Source organism: Ambystoma mexicanum, chromosome 6q, assembly GCF_040938575.1.
Source record: "Ambystoma mexicanum isolate Mex_15411 chromosome 6q, UKY_AmexF1_1, whole genome shotgun sequence".
NCBI lineage: Eukaryota > Metazoa > Chordata > Amphibia > Caudata > Ambystomatidae > Ambystoma > Ambystoma mexicanum.
In genome coordinates this window covers 295169049-295189474 of record NC_090937.1, presented here as the reverse complement: position 1 = coordinate 295189474, position 20426 = coordinate 295169049, and the positions used below count along the sequence as shown (strand labels likewise).

Here is a 20426-nt window from a genome sequence, read left to right as displayed (position 1 = left end):
GATCAAGACACGGCAGCAGCACAAATCAAGTGGCAGCACACAGGAGGGGACTCCAACAGGCACCCCAGCAGCCAGCATGCCCACAACAGCAGCACCACAGGTCCCCCCAATGGATGCCACAGAAGGCACTGCTTCTGGTGGCAGCAGCACCATAGGTGACACTGCATTAATGGCAGCATGCTCCGACACAGAAAACGGTGCTGTCGATGTAGGATCCATCCATGACCTGTCTCAATCCCCCTGTTTGTTTCATCCCGTACACCATGAGGATACCACGCAGGGGCACCCACAAGACGACGACTGGCCATCCCCCACAAGCCCTGTGGCAAGGCAACATGAGGTGATCAGCCCCTCTGTGACACCACCGCAAATGGGCATGGCCCAGCAGAGGCAACAGTCCCTCGACCAGGTGATCGTGCAACAGCAGCAACTGGCCACGCTCCTCAAGGAGCATGCTGATGAATGTGGGGGTACTAAGGCAGCCATAGAAACATCTACTGAGACACTTAGGGCAGAAATGGAGAGAAGTACAGAGACACTAAGGGCACAAATGGAGAGAAGCACCGAGAGCCTGAGGGGGGAACTGCATGCGACGTCCAAAGACGTATGTGCTGAACTTGCCGCTGTGACCGTGTGCTCACTGAGCTCTCACAAACCCTTAGGGACATGCATGGACGTGAGCAGGCAGAGACATCATCCGTTGCAAGTTCCGTCCAGGGCAGCCCCCAACGTAGATCTGGGAGGAACCTGCGCTCCACAGGCAGGGGTGCCCCTGATACCCGGAGAGGGGGCTTGCAATAGCGTCTGCCCACTGACAATGAGCATCTTTGGACACTGGTGTTCGGGGGGGAGGTAGGAGGGTGGAGGGGGTGTGTTGGGCTTTCTTGGGTGGCGGGTCGATGGGGTGTGTAACATAATTTCACATATGCTATAAACATTTCACAATCATCCAATGAGATGTGTGGACATTGATCTTTGTGTACGAGGCCTTTATAGGCGTACAGTCCATATTGTGCATGTTCCAGACACACACAGTGCCACAAGTCCCGTGTCCATGTATCAGCCACCAGGCGTGAGTGCTAGAAGCATGAATCTATGATATACTGACGAATTTCACGGGCCTCCTGTGCCTCGCGGACTCCTTGAGGTGCTGCCACATCCCCACCCTCATCATGACCATCTTCAGGTGCTTGCAGTTCTGCGTCAGGGGACATGGGCACATTTCTACGGACGCACATGTTGTGTAGCATGACACATGCCATGACCATCTTTGCAACCTTCTCATGGCGGTACAGGAGTGCCCCGCCAGACCTGCTGAGGCAGCGGAAACGAGCCTTCAGTAGGCCGAATGCCTGTTCTATGACTACACGGGTACGTGAGTGGGCATGGTTGTAGTCCTCCTCATGCTGGTTCTGTGGGTTCCGGAGTGGTGTAAGGAGCCATCTCTTCAGTGGATACCCGGCATCACCTGTATGTGGACAAGAAAGGATGTTTGTGGAATGACATTGCTACGTACGCATCCCCCCCCCCTTCCTGCCAGGTCATTTCCGCATCACATACCCCACATTATCATGCATGAAATGAGACTCACCGAGTAGCCAGGATCTGTTCCCTGCGTGTCGCTCCATGTAGCGTGGTATTGTAGAGTTCCTCAAGACCATAGAATCATGGGTTGATCAGGAAATCGGGCACAACAATGTGTAATGATCCTGTTGGAGTCACACACCATTTGTACATTAAGAGAATGATATTGTTTCCGGTTGCGGTACTGGACCTCCATGGCATGTGGGACAACCAATTCCACATGGGTGCAGTCGATGGCACCAATGCAACCCGGTATGCCGGCAAGTGCATGGAATCCCACTTTTGTGTTTGTAATCTCCTGCTCCGAGCGTGGTAAAGAGATGTAGTCGTCTGCGTGCTTCAGGAGGGCATCGAGCACTTGCAATAGTGTCCGTGACAACAGTGGCTGTGAAATGCCATGCAACTGTCCGACTGTGTGCTGGTAGGTGCCTGTGGCCAGGAAGTGTAGTACAGACACCACCTTCAGTAGGGGTGGGATGGCGGTTGGGCTATCTATCATGCTGACAAGGTCAGCCTGTGTCATGTCCACAATGGCGGTTATGGTGTCCCGGTCCAAACGGTAGAGGGTGTGGATCTGCTCATCAGTGAGGTTGAACGGATGAGCTCGGAGGCGTGGGATTGCGGGCTGCCTGCGTGGTGGTAGTGGCTGTGCTGGTGGGCCTTGCTGGCCCTGTCTTGCCCTCCTCCTCCTCCTGCGTCTCCTCTGTGCGGCCGGTTGTTGTAGTAGTTGGTGTTCGTCTTCTTCTTGAAGTTGGAGTACTTGCAGTGCTATCAGGTCCCCCAGGGCCAACATCGCTAGTCCTGCCGGTAGCATTTTGGAGTGGGTGTGGTTGTGGGAGGGGGTTGGGTGTGCAATTTATGTGTTTTCAGGCTGTATAGCCTCCACCTGTGGTGATTCATTCCACCTGTGCCAGCTGCAATCCCCTTTGGGCGAGCACGTCCCGCACACAACGCTGCAATTTGACGCATGGCATCTTGCTATTACAATCATGTATTTAATCCCGATGGCAGTGAAATATTGGTTTATATGTTCATTCTGCTATGGTCCCATTGTTTCACATACTATCTTTGCAGTCGCGAACAAACTTGTGAAGGGTCAGTAGAATGTAGTACTCGATTAACGGTCGACCCTCATGCAGCACTGTACCGAGGTTCACCGACGGGCGGGGCGTCCCATTTGTGAGTGAAGCCAGTTGCCATTTTCACACACTGCCGCACTACATGGATGAATTTGTGATTTCAAGCGGTCACAGATGCCTTTTCGACGTGATGTTGCAAATGAGGAATTCGAAGGACAGCGCTTTCGGTTTTCAGCTAGCGGCGAGGAGACGCCCACAGGTCTGACTGCAAATATAACGTTCTATTGTTTAATGTCCTTCGGACAGGGGCCATGGCGAGAATGCGATGATTGATATGAATAGTATGGGATGCGCAATAGCGTAGTGGACGATAAGGCAGGACGTTCCCAAATACATGTTACTTCACAACACTAGAATTCCGGGCTGGAGCACAGTGGATTTTGCAGACTGCATTACGCACAGACTCAATGGAAATTTCACATGTTATGTGAGTAAATAATCAGGCGTTTTTATACCGGGATGAGGGAATGATGTATGGATGCATGGACAGATGATTTAATTGAGAGTTTGCCATGTACATGGCTTTTTGGAATCTATCCACTTCCCCTGCGCTATGTGATGCAGAGCTGCCATAGTGGGACCATCGTCTATCTGCCCTTGTTGAACCCTCCCTGTCTCGACGCGCCTTCAAACACTTGTGTCTATGCACGTTACTAATCCCATCTAATGGATTCTGTTTTAACAGACGCATGCACACAAACACTCGTTTGTAATAGTGTTTTCACCTCGATTTATATAGTTATGATTCGCAAGTGATTTTTGGGTGGAAATAATCCTTTTGAGTGGGCTAGCATGCATATGGCTCTAGATTTAGTGTGATCATTGAAGTGAGTAATTCAAATGAAGTTCTGATGCCCATACTATTCTTTTTCATTTCATTTGGGTGACAGGTATCTCCTCCCCTTTTGCCGCTGCCATCTGTATGCCACTCCTGCAGATGGCTTTTACTCCCGACACCTGCTGCTTCGAGTTAATCAGTGGAGCACCATTACGATCTTATGGGACGATCGCCAATGGGCCACATGCCCTTATGCAGTACTAGTGGCTAGGAGCAACATATCGACCTTTCAGCTGGACTAGTGCCTACCTAATGGGACGGCCCTGCGGTTCTAGGCGCTTCCATGTTGCCTTTTTGAACGTGAATGTAGCCCCTGTGTACCATGAAGGAACAGGGCATCACACAAGAAGCTGGTCATTTATTGCGGATGCAGCCCACATTAATGAAAAATATTTTGGAGTTTATGATCTAATAGCTGTATGGGCTTGGTGATTTTGATGTGCATTAAAATTTTATTCTGATATTAACCGTGTAGCGTTATTCTTTGCAAGTAATGTAGCATATTCCTATTTGTGGAGCGATGTATTGTGAGAAGATCTGCATTGGGTTCCGGCTTCTGAGTATAGTTGCGTGGTACTGTACTGGCCGCGTTTGCCTACGAAGCCCAGTAAGGTCAGGGATAGGGGCTGCCATTATGACTGTTTTAATGATGTCATGCTCAGGGGCGGGGGATTAGCTTTTGTGTAACAGATGCCGGTCAGCCAGGTGGATTGGTGGAATGATGTGATTATCAGAATATGGCTGGTCACAGGTGCCTGTGTTTGCGTGCGTTTCTTGGAGGGAGACTGAGGTCATGTCCATTGGAATAGCTTCTGTATTCGTGCCATTTGTGCCCTGCAGCTCCCATTGGCCCCTCTTGAGATGAGCCTGGCTGCTCAGTCACTCTGCCAACTTGTGTGGTACATGCTTATGCTGATGGTTGGTTTGTTTACTGGCAAGAGTACAGGGCTGGTGCAGTCTCCCTCAGGATACTGCTTTGAATGTTGCCTTACACTGGTGTCAAGCGATGGGGGCCTGTTGTTGTTTTGTCTCATATTTCAGTTCATATTGCTGCACTTGAACCTTCACATGCCTGTGCTGCATCAGTACGGCAATGGTGACATGCCAAATATGGATGGCCACTCACAAGGCACTTGGAGCCCCTACATTCATTTGTTCGTTGGCATGCATGGGTGACTTGTACATTTCACTGGTTGCATTGTGTGACTTCATTGCACCTACGAGGAGTTGTGCAATGTGGGCAGGGAGTGGTGTACAGGCACTCAGGGCCATTTACGGTTGGTTCACGATGCCGTAATTCTCACCATGGCGGAATGGTACTTTCCGCCATGCTTGATGGCGTTAAGTAAATGTCCGCTAGGGTCAGAATTCGCGTACCGTTGCGCCATGGTGGTAATTACGGTTTTGCATGGCGCGCGTGCGCGTACTTGGTGCAGTTAGCGTTGGCGTTCACTACGGTGTCGCTAATGGCATCGTACTTTACGGTGACGGGTCATAATCGCACCGAGCACTATTCGATGGCGGTATTGCATTTCCGCCATCGTTTTTCGATTTCCGCCAGGGTCGTAATGAGGGCCAATGTGTTCTGCAGACCAAATGTTAGTAGTGTGCTCCAATCCTCAAATTGACTCACTCCGCTTCTGAATGGTGTTTTACTGGAAATAAGTGTGGTTCCAACCAATTTTGAATTCACTCTTTTGCATGGGTAATTGTCTGTCTTTTCGTGCCACTTCTAGCAATGGTACTGTGCAGGGCTATGTGCCTCCTTTGGTACTCTACATATGTCCATGCATGCAACGGAGCAGCTTGGGTCAATTCGTTGCATATTCCCTTGGTGTTCCCTCAGTGAATGAGTATGACTCCTACCCCGGGTGTTTGTGCGCGGTGTGAAAGTGTTGTATCCTCTCTCGTGTGTGTATGTTTCGGAAGGTGGGAGCTGTTGCATCCTGTCAATGAGTTTAGCTGGAATGCACGACAGGCCTGAAGTTGAGTGCTGCCTGGGTGAATGTTCCAAGAGTCAGTTGGTGCCTTGGAACTGTATGCGATGGTCTGCGGTTTGTGTGTGTTTGTCCTTCTTTGGAGCTATCCTTGAAATTAACCAGTGATCTGTAACTTGGTGACTACAATAAAGAAACCTAGATGAAAAACCTGAGGCTCCTTAGTTTTCTCCACAATGAGACCTCTAAAATATCCTCTTCAAAGACCCACTCCACTTCAAGAGAAGGAAAACTGCTCTAAAAACTTTGCAGTGTCCGAATCTCTCCAGTGTATGCAGCAAAAGGGAAGTGCTACTTCTCTATAGAAATCGTCTTGTAAATGTTTTCTATTGGATGATATCACTAATTTCCTCTTCCCTCTGCTACAATTGCCTACTGTGACGTGAGGCGAACCCCTAGATCTCACCGCGGAGTCACTTATGCTATCAGGATTGGAGATAGACTGAAAGATACAATTGTGCAAAACACATTTTGTGTCAGGATATGTGTTCTTCGAAATACTAGGTGTCGGTATGATAAGTGTGAGTCAAAGTAAATGGTTGAATAATGCTTGGAAAATTATGTCCCCAAAGTGAGGATTTTGGCCCAAAGAGTTTTCTAACGCAAGAATCCAAAAGAAGAGGTATTTCCATTTTGGGTAAACAGGGTTTCTCCCTGCAATGACCAGATTGACAAACGTCTAACAAAACTCCCAAACCATGGTAATCTAAACCCCAAAACTCAAAATCTTTGATGGCTAAAACAGGGTATTTTAAAAGGAGTATGTCTCCATTCCTCCTCTTGTAACCATAAGGGGTGGGTGGCTTTCTCCTCCAGCTCTCTCCCTATACCAAGGGTAGCCCCTGTTGCACAGCTCCTGGGCAGACTGGTGCTTTGGAGGTCTGCTTGACTTTTGCCTCCTAGGTTGTCTCCACTTTCCTCACTCAGGGCTTTACTCACTGTGAGGTCTTGTTGGCCCTGGTAGGTTTTGATGGAGAAGTGGTCCCTGCTCATACTGTCATATACTGCTTCTCTGGACTTCCTTTATCCTCCTTGCTCTTTCCATTCTCCTTTCCTGTCGTTTCTTCAACATTACAGTATCCCTGTCTGACACCTTTTCAACAATCTCTCCATCTGCTCTAGTTTTACTCTTGTCGCCATCTCTTCCTCTTCCATCCTGGCTGGTACCCCACACACATTTCCCCGGTGCTACTATATGTTACCCTCTCCATGCTGTTATGCGTCTTCTATTGGGAATCCATCTATTAGTCTGTTCTGAAATTTCCCACACTTCTCCAATCTGAACACTCACCAGGGCTTCCTTCCTGCAGCACTTTGCCACTGTGCGTCTCTTCTTGTGAACCCTCCTTGGTCCAGGTGTCCTGGTGTGTCCTGCTGCTATCCACATGCTAGCTCTCCCCAGGTCTGACCCTCTGTAGCCAATGCTCCTCACAAGGGGTCTCCAAGGATCTTATTTGCTCCAAGCTCTTCCCAGTGCTGACTGAGTTGTAAAGGGTTAATTGCACCTCCTCTTGGGTGTGCTATAGGGGTCTGGCTTTTACCTGTGTGGTATTTTTTTGCCTTCTGATTGGTCCTGTGAATGGGGTCAGGTGATCTCTCAGGGTCTGGCCGAAGGTAATAAAGGCATGTCCCCCATTTTGGATTCTATACTGGTTTGGGCTCTGTGGTTTCTCAACCTTGTCCCCCTTGACAGGGGCTGTCTGCTTCTCCCTGTGTATCTCTGGGTGCAAGACAGGTGGTTTACGCCAACAGAATTCTTCGGTAAGTAAGACAGCCTGTACACAGAGCCAAACGCAATGCATTACAGTAAGTGTTGTAAAAACTTAACAAAAAGGTTACTTAAATATTTGGGACAACTTCAATGAACCAATAAGGACTTGAGATACTTGAAACTTAAACACTGCATATCATTTTAAAACTGTTCTTCAACCTAGGTATACAAGGTAGCTGTTCTACAATAATAAGAAATTACATACTATAGACTGATATAAACGACTGGTCTTAAAGAAGCATTCAGTCTTACATAAGAGAAGGAGGCCTGTTTTTTATTGTTAGATGGGCCTTGGAAAAAGCCTGCAGGTTGATGAAGAAAAGCGTGTTTCTAAATATCAAGTGTGGTTAATTATCTACTTAATAATTTAGACAGTACACTTATCTAAGTACAGGGAGAGGGTGCCTACTTCTGGATTAATACCCATGGCATACTTTCATGCAGAGGCAATAGATAATTAAGGCGTTTCACTTCTCTTAGTATTTAATTCTCTAAAGCAGGCCCACCGTGTTTTGTACTGTCAAACAAGTCGTGCACTAATAAAGTCCTTGGCATTTCTGACACTGGGTATGGTGAACCTTGCAGCTCATGCCTCTCACTGGCAGCTTTCTGGGACAGTCTTCAGTATAATTGCTGGATGATAATTACCCAAAGGAGGATCGGAGCAACGAGGGAGGCAGCATCTCATTGGATCCTCTGGCTGATCTAGGGAACGGAAAACCTTTGTTGAAGAAAACTGGTGAGACAAGGATGGTGTTGGGTCTTCTGATCCCCACGGGTTCTTCCCTGGTCTTTGAGCCAAGGGCATGCTCCCCTTCATTGGGTCTGGACCCTATAGCTTTTGTTCAGTCGTTTCTGCCCAGATCACCCTCCTTATATAGCCACCCCTCTTTTGGACCTGGATGCCTCGCAGGCCTTGCTGCCACCATGTTAAATGAAGGCAGCTGATAGGCTGGGTGGTGCCACCCTTTTCCTCCTGCCGGCCCTTCATTCGTAGGTTGTAGCACCCAGTCACTACTTCCCAAAACCATCAATCCACCTACAATATGTGAATTGGTCACATACCATAGTACGGACAGAATGTAATCGAACACACTCACTCACAAGATATGCAAACTGAAAAGCAACACATGCTCCCTGCACACACAACAAATAGACTAACTGCGAATCAGGAAAAAATGTACGCTCTTTCCCTTGTGGGATTTCTCTTGCGCGTGTGCTCCCACTCTACGTCACTCTAGAATAAATATTCTTTTTGAAAGAGTTAAGGTTAACTCAACTGCATGCTTTAAATTGTGACCCTCTTATCGAGACCCTGAGAATGGATCTTAGGAGGGGGTCGGTGGTCACTCTTGGTCTGGTAGGATGACCTCCGTGAAGATTAATGTCCTTCCCCCGCTTGCTTTTTCTATTCACTATGGTCCCTTCACCACTACCCGAGAGCTTTTAGTGAAGTTAAGTTTGTTATATATATTAATATGGTAGAAGAAAAAACCTCGGATTAAAAGGGCAATGCTGACACTCACGAAGGATCAATGAGGACTTCGATTCACTGACCTATTTAATTATTATAGGGCTGCTCAACTTAAAATCCTCCTGGAACATATGAGGGATGACCTCAGTACTTATTGGTCCTTCTTGAAGGATTGGATAGCACACCCAAAAAGGTTTGTGACTTGCTGTGATCCCAGTGAAGAAGGTACCCAACAGGGTGCTCTCCCAACCTAAACTGGAGGTTCCCTGAATAGTTTGGAGGAAAATGGGTAGGACCGAGAAATTGCCCTTGTGGCCCTCTCCTTTGAGTTCACTGTGAGGTGCTCCTATTGACTTGAGATTTACGAAAGCCTAAATGACTTAAGACTGGTCTGATAAGGTCTTGTAAAGAGTAGGACAGATGTTTCTGAATGGCAAGTTTAAGGGGTATGACGATGTTTTCAAAATATTGCGATGGGACACTATCAGGGCTTTGAGTATCTACGTTTGAAGGGACATTTGACAGACCCAGGATTGGTTACAAATTTTTAGAGGGACCATACCGCTTTTGATAAGGTCCTGGACGAATCTACCTCAAGGAAAGGGATAGTCTCGAAAATGTATAGGGTGCTTGTCACAATTGATCTAGAGGGTAGACAAAATGTTGATATTGGAATGCATTGTCTGAGGAGGAAATCCCGGAGCACCTCTGGGAAAATATATATATATATATATATATATATAGCGCGGGTGGCATAGAGCCCACTGAAGTAATCTAAAATGTATGTAGGTGCATCCCTCTTATGGTCGAAGGGTTCCAGACAGGTGGGTTCCTCGGTTCATGTGTGGTGGTCTTGTCCCCATATTCAAATCTATTGGGCAGAGCTATTCAGCTAGATAAGAGGTGACGGGGTCCTGTTTGAATTGAACCCCTTACTTGTACTACTGGACCTTCCTCCGAAGGATAGTTACGTGCATCGGTTTCCAAGGATGTGGGACGCCATATTTACAGAGGGGAGGCTGGCAGTGGCTCAAAAATGGAAAAACCATTTGGTGTCTGATGAGCAGGAATGGCTAAAAAAGGTGTGGGACATCTACTCAATGGAGAAACTGACGTATTTGGTACACTCATTTGAGGAAGAATGGGGCACCTTCACAGCGGAATGGGCTATCTGATGAGGTCTTCGGGGAGGGGGCCTCGGAGCCTTCAGGAAGTGGGGCCGGAGATGGGAATAGGATAGAGGGACGAAAGGTGAGGCGGGAAGTTTAGGGTGAGGACGTGGGTTGAGGGGTGAGAAGGTTGGGCAGTCAGAGAGGCAGTATTGGGGGATGAATGTTCTTCCATGAGCCAAAATGATTTTGACATGAGGTCCTGAGGAGATCTGCCTGACAGTTGAAAACCAATACCTAAATTGTTGAGCGATGGTCCAGTCTGTGCACAATTGGAATGATGTAAACCTACAAATTTAATTTCTTGCCTCTGCTGTTTTGATGTTACAATTTGTGTTTGTTTGTGGGGTGTGTGGGTCTTTAACATATAAGAAAATTCAATAAAATATGTTTAGAAAGAGTTAAGGTTGCTACCTAATGAAACGTTTAATTCCTGCAAATGTTGGTTAGGCAAACGTTAAGGTTACTACCACCACTTAGTATTAAATATCTTTTAAACGTAAACCTACTCCCTCAAACTATTAAACCTTATCTCACCATAACGCACTCATTCGCAACACTCACTTTAAATATTAACCGAGTATAATCCGTATCATAGTTAAATAGATTTTTTTGAAGGAGTATTTTAAAGTGAGTCAGGATTTAATTTCTAGTGTGAGGGGTAATTTGTTTTCGAAAATATATTTCAGCGAGTGCTTCTAGTAACCTTAATGTTGTCATTCCCAGCATTTGTAGACTGTACTGTTAGTTTTTTGGAGTGTTTGTAGTAGTCTTAACATAAGCATGCTCAACAAGTGTAGATTTGAGGTTTTTCTTGGTAATAACTCTATGCCCCATCTAACAAGTTGTTTTTCTATTCTCTGTTCCAGCAGCAACATGGAATGTAGATTTTATATTTTGCCTTATTACATATCCGCTACAGAGTACTGGTTGTCAGTTCAGGGTGCCAACAGGTTTGTTAGTCAGGACGGTATACCATTTGGATAATCTTTCCAAGTTGTCCTAAGAGAAAGCCCTATCTTTTCCAAATAAAATAACCTTTATTCCTTCATGTCCTTTGCAGGCGATCGGGGAGTTCATTTTGGTAGAGAAGAATATGAAGATCAAAAAGAAAGGGAATATTTACAGCCTCAATGAAGGCTATGCCAAATTCTTTGATCCTGCAGTGACGGAATACATAACCAAAAAGAAATTCCCAGAGGTGAGTCTTCATGAGTTAAATGCAGATATTATTCCTTTCTTGTCTAAAACATTCCTGGATCATGGGAGCAAGATGGCGAGATGAGATGGACATTCATTTGGTTTGCATTCTAGTTTTCTTACCCGTGTTAAAGACCAAAGCACCAAGCTATTTTTTAAACTTTTAAAAATACATTTACTAGAAATGAGGACTGCAGAGAAATTCATATAGAGCAAAAACTACTGCAAGGTGTTTTTCAATCAGATTTACGACCTGGGAGGAGCCCCGAGACTGCACTGGTGGATTTGAAGGATCAGCTTCTTAATATTTTTGACAAGGGCTCAACGGCTTTGCTCGTGCTATTAGATTTGGCAACTGCATTTGATGGCTTGGACCGTTCCATTTTTATTACCATATTGAAAAATGTAGCCGGAACCTCTGGAATGGCTTCCAAATTGGTGTATTCCTTTTTAAAGGGACGTACAGCCAAAGTTAAAATCTAATCGGAAGACTATAGTATTAACCGAGGTGTGCCACAAGGAGCATGGTTTGTCGCCATTATTGTTCAATGTATATTGGAAACCACTACATGATCTGTTAATAGCTCAACACATCTGCTTTCAGAACTCTGCAGTTGATACAGACCTGATTTTCAAGCTAAATAAAGATAGCCTCCAACCAAATCGGGAGCATCTAGAACACAGCTTTAAAAACATCGAACTTTGGATGGATGCAAACTGGCTCAGTCTCAATGACCAAGAAACGGAATGTTTGATTACATCTTTATGCTGCATCGTTTGACATTCTAAAAGATATTCATTTTATCAGTCAGTCAAATAACTTTATTCGGCCATAGGGCCATCAAAGTGCATCCTAACAAACATTTTACATAAATTCCACTGTGCATTGTAATAAAACATTTCCATTAATTAATCCATCAAGACCTTCTTCAATGTAATTCCAGGGGGCTCAAACTCCATTAGCCTGATCAATTTCGGTTCCTAGTTGTTCTTAACCCCAATGGGGTGAGAGTCGCTCCCAAGAAGGGGTTGTTCTACCCAGTAGGACAGTTGGCCGACCGGTTTTAAATAGCGGTACAAACTGACTGAAATCCCACACTTGGGGCAACCACCCGACGTGCCCCAGACCACTCAGAACATCTCTGGCTACTCTTTTGTTCCTAAATTCCAGACCCACAGAATCATAAAGGACATCACCCTCGTTGAACAATCTCTTGCATCCCACTATGGCTTCCCCAGATACCAAAACACAGCCCCTGACTGTACGGAGCCAGTGTAGGCATTTGTTTAAGAGATCATCCTTTGACTCTCGGTTATTGGCCTGCAGTTTTGGCACCCCAAGCAAGTATAAAGTAGCATTGTTGGGGCCCCTTTGGCCATCATTTTTTGTCATTCTCCCTCTGGAAGGGGGCCTGGGTACTGCATATTTCTCTGATTTAGTACGATGAGTATCCAGGAGCCTTGATCCTTGGTCATCCAGTTTGGCCAACTTTACACATGGGTTATAAGTCTTCCTGGTCTTCTTAGTCATAATTGGCTACAGTGACTGCACATCGGGGGTTTCTAACCTGATGTGTTCACCATCAGGTCCACAAGTCAGAGTTGTGAATATGAATGTTCTGATCAAAGGGTGCTGATTTCGGTGAATCCTGCTCGGGTGGACTTACTGGGACTGGGTTATAAGGCCTTGTTGCAACAGTAGGGACCATGGAAGGTGCCTCCTGGGACCCCCTCCTGTCCTCCCCTGTGACTGTGCCATTGCTAGTAGCAATTGTTTGATGATTGACAGCTCCACTAGGACTTGACTACAATTACATGTGCATCCCTGGGTTGGTAAGGCCTCCTTGGCGGATGGTTCAGCAGAAGGTTGGATGTTTTTGGTGCTTGGCCACCTCGACAATTTCTCAGCCCTTAATGGGGTTAATCGAAGAAAGGAGCTAGTCCCTGAACACATTGCCATCAGGGACTCACTCCAGGAGCTACAGGTGGAACTGGGTGAAGACTTGCCCTCCATATGTTCGAGAGCCTCTGTATCCATTAGGTCAGTTGGGGCTGTTGAGTTTGAGCCAGTGATTTGTGGTATAGATGCCTTGAGGGAGGGTGGGACCAGGGTCTTGGGGTAGGATAGTGGGCCAAAACAAGTTTGGGGAGAGGGGCTTGGATGTCTTGGTCTCCCTTCAGGCACTGGGGAGAGTGCTGCTAGCAGAAAGCGCTGGTGTGGCATTGGCCTCCTCTAACATTGGAGAGCCCTTCATCTTCAGACTGGACAGGACCGGTGGATGATGTTGTATCATCATGTTGGTAGGCGGGAGTAAGGAACAGGGCTCACAGTACTGTGGGCTACATGGTGCGTTTGAGGACAAAGGTAAAGTCAACTGGTCATTCCTGCTGGGCATAGCTTCACTTTTTGAAGCAACAGGATTACCACTGGATATGCATGAGGGACCCCATATCACTATTGATACTAACAAGTACTTCTTGAGTGCTGACTATGGGTCCTGTTTTAGGTTGCTTTGTGAACATTTACTCCCAATTCCTGGCAGCTTCCCTCTCACCCCCCAATCATCCTGCTCCTCTTGCTCAATTAATGCTCTTCTCAGGGTTCCTTGGTCATACTCTAAGAATCAGTGAACTTCTCGTATCAGATGGGTGGCATCCCCTGTGGTGGTGGTGGTGGTAGAGATGATAGGGGCATTTGTGTCCTTGGTGTCTCTCTCTTTTTCACCCTCAACAACAGGGACGACGTCGAGATTACAGACCCTACCCTGGTTCAAGGAAATGGCCCTGTCTTCTCCGGACTGCTAGGATCTTGCGAGGGATCATGGGTTTTGAGGCTTGGATATTAATTTAGATAAAATGAATCTCAATATGCAACCCTCAATAAAGAACCTGGGGGTCTATTTCGATGATCATCGGACCATGAATGTTTATAGCCCTCCACAAGAAAAGTTCAAAATACCTGAAACGGAAATGTAACTTTTACTTGCCTCCCCAGATTCGTAGATCGGCTCAATCAATATCTTTGGTAAATAAAAGGAATAAAAGATCTAAAGCTATGGGCCGCTCTTTCCCTGTACAGGCTACGAAAGTCTGGAATTCTCTGCCATATGACTTGAAAACCGTCAAACTATTTACAGAGTTTAGACGAAAACTTAATGCCTATCTTTTCAATGAGTGCCCCCCTGAATGGGTTAACTGTATCCCTAGTATTGGCGCTTGGATGCATTTTGAGCTGTAAGCACTTTATAAGAACCCATAGATAGATTCATGAAGTACTATTTTTCAGCAATGTACTGATGAAGGGCACTGCACACAACATTTACAGTTAAGTTGGACTCCGTTTGGCGATGTTGATTAACAAGAACAAATGACTAGCGATGCAATGAAATATAAGAATAATTAGTTAACTAGGTTAGTGTGAACATGACCTAATGCTCCGACAAGGGGGGCAGAGGAGAGCACAAAGCTGGTTTCCTATGGTCTCATTCGATGTTTGGTTTGATACCTGTTGTCTTACCTGTGTTAAAGACCTACCTTAACTAAAAAGGACTGCAGGAAAATATATATAAAATTCACAGAAAAAAGTTTAGTTAAAGCTCAGTTTAAGTTAGGCAGATTTAACGCAACAAAACCCTTGAAAATTAGGGGATATAGAAGTCCTCACCAGCTTAACTTGGGGCGGTCCGCTTGATGTCCCCCATAATGCCATTTTGTATGTCATTGTGACTCCCTTCTCTTATAATATTTTTGTGCTCATGTGCTTTCCAATGGGAACTCGCACAGTTAAGCTGCCCATGACTTCCCACTTCTGCTGAATTTCAAGGGTTGTGTTGCGTTACATCTGCTCAACTTAACTGCACCTTAACTATAGTTTTTCCAGTGAATTTCAAGGATTTTGTTATATCAGTTTTTTTATTTTATTTATGGGCCAGTGGTCATGGCTTTCGGGTGTGTCCACTGTTCATGTTCCCCAAATATGTTTCTTTTGGACCCATTAGGTGGCCACGGCCGTTGCCCATGGCCCCTATACATGTCCTCTGAGCCCACTTCCCAGAGCCTTCGGCCGTGTACACTGTTTTAAAACACTACCTTGCCACTAGCCATGGCCCTCAGCCCTGGCCACTGAGCACGTCCTTTGGCAGTGTTCACTGTATATTTTGAAACACTACCAGGCCACTGCCGGGCCACAGTCTTCGGCAGTTTCCACTGTACATTGTGAGGAGGACAACTTTTTGAAGATTTTTCAAAAGATGCCATTTTATGAACTCAAACAGTTGGATAAACGCCTCTCTCCCTACCAGAGGAGGATTTGCCTGCCTAAAATAAACTAAAGGGATCACATTAGCAAAAAGTTTCTGTCACTCCCACTGAATGTTCCCTCTAATTATTTTTCTCTATGTGCTGAACTGGTTGGCTGTTGTGCGCACATTATTTTCCTTGGGCACAACTGAATAATAAGGTAAAACACTTTGTGAACATGCATAGTTAGTGAGCTACTGTCTTTATTTGCTTTCCATCCACTGCAATTCTTTACAAATCTGTGTAAAAGATGCATCTCCAACAATTCTTCCAAACCCATAGGCTAAAAAAATATTGTATGTTATTATAAAGACAACTCATCAACTAGTCCAAGACTTCAATATTTGCCACACTACCTAGCAAAAATACCTCTGTGCAGAGTAAAACATGTTTTTTATGCCACTGGAAAACACTCATGTGTAGTATAAAAAACAAATATCTCTTTTTATAATTGCAGTGGCTATCGAAAAACTCTGACCGAATACAATATTTGCAGATGGAATAATGGCAACTAAAAGGAATGTGTCAGAAAACATGGCAATAGGAGTTCATGTGCCACTTTAATGAAGTAATTCAAAGGCCAGCAGAACAATCCTAGTTTGTGTAAGGATATGTAATATGTAATAATAATTGCATCAGAATCATTGCACCTCAGTATCTGACGAGCAAAATCTGTGCACCCCTGCTTACTGTCCACATTACATTGTCCTGTGACAACACTTGCTCCAAAAAAGCCATAGGAGGCATAAACGCCATCAATTTATACTCCATCAAAACAGGCAAATGTGCTCAACAAAAATAGGAAACAATGAACACAACAGAGCCTAACCCCGGCTTTATCCATAAAGCTGCACTGATATTTTTTCAAGTTAATTACCAGCTGAGTGGTGGCATAGGCAAGAACTCTAATAAGATTGCTGCATGATCTCAAGAGGAATTTTAAGAGGAAGAATATTTTTTTAATAAGCATAAAATATCCTATTACGTTTTTAGTCCATGAAAAATCATTTGAATCCAAGTAGGGAGCTAAATCCTATCAGACCCCTGCTTGAAACCCTGACATAGGAATTTAAATGACAGGGCTTATAATACAGCCCATAGGTGTACCCCCGTTCCTCACCACAGCCAAAGCAAAATTCAAGAAGAGACTTAATGAAGTTTCTTATGGATCCGGTTTAAGAAAATCACATATATAGGCCTTTTAAGTTAATGGCAGCAGTGCTCAGCGGCACAACAGACGGAGTGCCTTCTTCTGTAACCAGGGACCCCTCTTCTGTAATTCATTGTTATCACTCAAGCATCCAGCTGAAACTTATTTGAGTCGCTAAACAAATAACCCATGATTATATAGAAAAGCCCTCAGCAGTGCAGCATGGATACAAACAGAAGGTGTAGTTTTCTACCCTTTAGAAAACAAACACTTTTCCTTCCCTGTACTGCAGAAACGTTTGACTTGGTTTTTTAACTTTGCTGATTTGTTCATCATCAAGGAGTGTTCTCCTTTGACCTTCTGCCTGTAACCCTGCATCCCCCAGCTCTTGTGCTGTGTTATGATAGTAGTTGACAGAGCACTGTAAAATGTGAAGGATTGTAGCAGTAAACACTAATTGGGATATTTGCATATCAGCAATACTTTGCAAGCAAAATGTATGTAAATATCTCATTACAATATTATGTGCATTTTGAGACAATGTCATGAATCTGCACGTACACATTTATTCTGCAGTTCATTTCTTGCAACATACGCCTACAACCCTATAGTATTATACAAGTGCTCAGTGAAGCTGTTTTTGAATCGCAGCGAGTTAAGGTCTATGCCCAATGGAACTCTGAACACTTGGAAAGGATGCAGATTGTGTGAAAAGCATTCTAATAATATAGAGGAGAAATGCCAGGCAGAGTCCATAGCCATTATCCTTTGTAGGCCAAGTGAATGATATTGCAATGTTACTCTCCACTTACAGGGTAATGTTAACGTCTACTCAAAATCCTTAGATGGCAAATTTGTATTTGAATTTCATGATCTGTTAACTTGCAAGTAGACCGCTGCAAAGCACTTGCATAACATATGTGCAAAGAGGAAGCATTGAATGAGGCTACACATCCAAGTTGCCTGCTTACTGACAGTCAGTTTCCAATATTTGGCTGACAGTTGGGTTACCTAGTATGGGTGATGCTTTTGGTAAGGCATCAAAAGCAACATAAATTATGGCACTTGAACGTTATTCATACTACAACTAATATAAAGCAAGTGGAGGGGGGCGTGGCCAAGAAGGCCATGTGAAGAGACGTGCGCTGCATTGATCCTGTGCTGAAAATGCATGAATAAATGCTTGTAGATGCTTCTAATTCCAGTCGCGGACTTATGAGCAGAGCGGCTGTATCTGTTGAAGTTTGCAGGGACCGCGGTCGCGCCGCGAAGAAGATAATCCCATAAGAAGAAGAAGAAGAAGAAGAAGAAATCGTGAGCCGGATAGAAGAAGGCAAGATGGCCGCCCGACAGCGAGGACAAAGGAAACGGCTGACTGAGGAGTTGTGAGATGACCACTGCGGACTGGAAGGACAAGGCGGTGCTCCGGATGTGGACATATGCGCCAGACAGGTTCCGTACACCCGCAGCGTGACAGGGTGCCATTACCATATTTACACAGCGTATTACGTTTATGGAAAACCGAGAATATATGCGCATGGACTGACGGCGGTCGGAGCGTGAGAAGCCTGGAATTGCCTTCCTGCGGTCGGAAGCGTGTGGCAGGAGTCGTGAGACTTTTTAGAAGCAGGATCGGCATGGTGACGTGAGAGGAGACATGGTGGATGCCCACGGGCAGAGAGGGACACTGAGAAGAGGAGCTGAAGTTGGGCGGTGTCCGTGGTGCGGTGAAGAGCAAGTTGAGTGAATTAACTTGGAGAAATGCAATGTATCCGAAGTAGGATACATTTAGTCTACAGCTAGCCCCTGCAACGCGCGTACAGTAGCGCTCCGGCACCACGCTCCACCGCTTTGTTACAGTGTTGCGAGAGGCAGTCCGGACTCCTGCAGAGTGAAGCCAGGGGGGAAAAAACAGTCATTGCCCGTGCTGGAGGACACAGTAGCGGAGAGCCCTGACGCGCGCTCCGACTTCACACTATCGTGGAGATGCAGAGCATGGGAGCCCAGCATACAGGCATGGAACGAGGGAGTGACAAGGCCAACGCTGAATGAGGAGAAAGACCGACGGGCACAACAAAAGGTCCTTGGGAGTGCGACAGCCGGGGGTCACCCGCGCACAGCCAGTGTATGGATGGGAGTTGCGCACTAATGACACCTGAGGTGGTGTCCCAGGGTAAGGAGCAGTACTTTGCACAGTCGCCGGCGCAGATTAAAGTACCAGGACACTGAGAGAGTAATATGCTGTGCTGCAATCAAAAGGCACACTAAGAAGTGCCTTACAATCCCGAACAGTATGCGGGCACTTCGAGCGGCATAATTGCTTTGGCGACACGTGGGACAAGCGACAGGAAGTACCCCTGCGAAGAAATTTCTCTTTCCAACTACGTGGGAGAACACAATCCATTGCGCAAAAGAACGTGTGTGTGAGGGTCCCCTCAGACACGAAAGTCAGCTACGGACCGCCACTCTGGGACTATGTGACAGGGGTGTGGGCGCACTGTACGAGAAGACGCACCACCGCTTTCAGAGCAAGGGGTATGGTGGATGCTCTGCACAGCGGACAGTAGGTGGAAATGGGCGAGTCCGAGACTCCTACGAAAGGAAACTAGAGACACATTGCATGCCGAGGTGTACGACGACTGGGAGAGTGTGGAGCGGAGAAGGTTGGTGGAGCTTTGAGGTTTTGTGGCCCCCCATGCTTGGATAGGACGTTGGACACTGAAACGGAAAGGGTGCCCTTCTCCCCCTGATTGTGAAGCAGTAGAAGTGGGTGGACCCACGCAATACGGCTGTTGTCATGTCTAACAAGTCTCTCAGACAGAAAGTGAAGCAACCAACGCTAGACCATTTCGCCAAAACACTGACGGGCCCGGAAAGTGTTAGGAGCAAAGATAAGCCGTCTGCAGGTGGCATGGCCACCGTGAGTCCAAATCAAGAGGTTCTTGCCGCAATTGCGGAGCTGAAAGCAGATCTGAAAGCATCCTGGGAGGCCAAGCTTGAAATAGTAGTGGCCGATTTAAAAACTGTGTTGGACCTTAAGGTTGGTGAAGTGCACGAGGAGGTGAATCTACTTCGACAGGATGTGAGGTCCCTGTCGGAGCGCACAGAGAGCCTGGAGAAAGAAGGGAGCTCGAATACGGCGGACTGCGCCACACACAAATCGGAACTGCACGCCCTGGTGCAAAGAGTGGGCAACCTAGAGAGCAGAGCGGAGGAAGTGGAAGGGTGTGCCGGAGGAACAACATTCGCATTGTGGGCATACCAGAGGGAGCTGAGGGCCGCAACCCCACCGAGTTTATTGAAAACATGCTGTTACAGGAGATCACTGGAGGAGTTTTGACGCAGGGATTCGCTGTGGAGCGGGCACACAGGGCTCTGACGAGGAGGCCGCTGCCAGGCAACCCGCCCAGGCCAGTGATTGCCAAGATCCTCAACTACAGGGACCAGGAGAGGATTCTGGGATATTTTTGCAAAGGTGGAACAATCGAGCGAGGGGAGGCTAAAATAACAGCCTACCCGGACTACACCCTGATGGTGCAGAGGAACCGAATGAACTTCGGGGTGGTTAAGAGGAGACTGAGAGAGGCGGGGCAGAAATATATGCTACTTTACCCAGCAAAACTGAAGGTCTTTCATAAAAACAGAACTTTCTTTTTCGACACTCCGGAGGAAGCCATGGGATGGTTAGATACGCTTGGCTGCCCCCAGGAGCCAGACGTCCAAGCGGAAGGAAGTGGCGAAGGAGATAAGTAAACAGTGATCGAAGATGGGGTTGCTTGAGACTATGGGACTTGATTATAGTCAC

At 46.3% G+C, this 20426-nt stretch overlaps 1 protein-coding gene across 1 annotated transcript in view; it reads left to right on the top strand.

The window, feature by feature from the left end:
- LOC138515988 (fructose-1,6-bisphosphatase 1-like) overlaps positions 1 to 20426 on the top strand; it is a 268220-nt gene that overhangs the window by 146573 nt on the left and 101221 nt on the right. The window contains exon 5 of the mRNA XM_069630782.1: positions 11036 to 11173. Within this exon, the coding sequence (XP_069486883.1) occupies positions 11036 to 11173 (138 nt within the window). The remainder of the gene's footprint in view (positions 1 to 11035; positions 11174 to 20426) is intronic.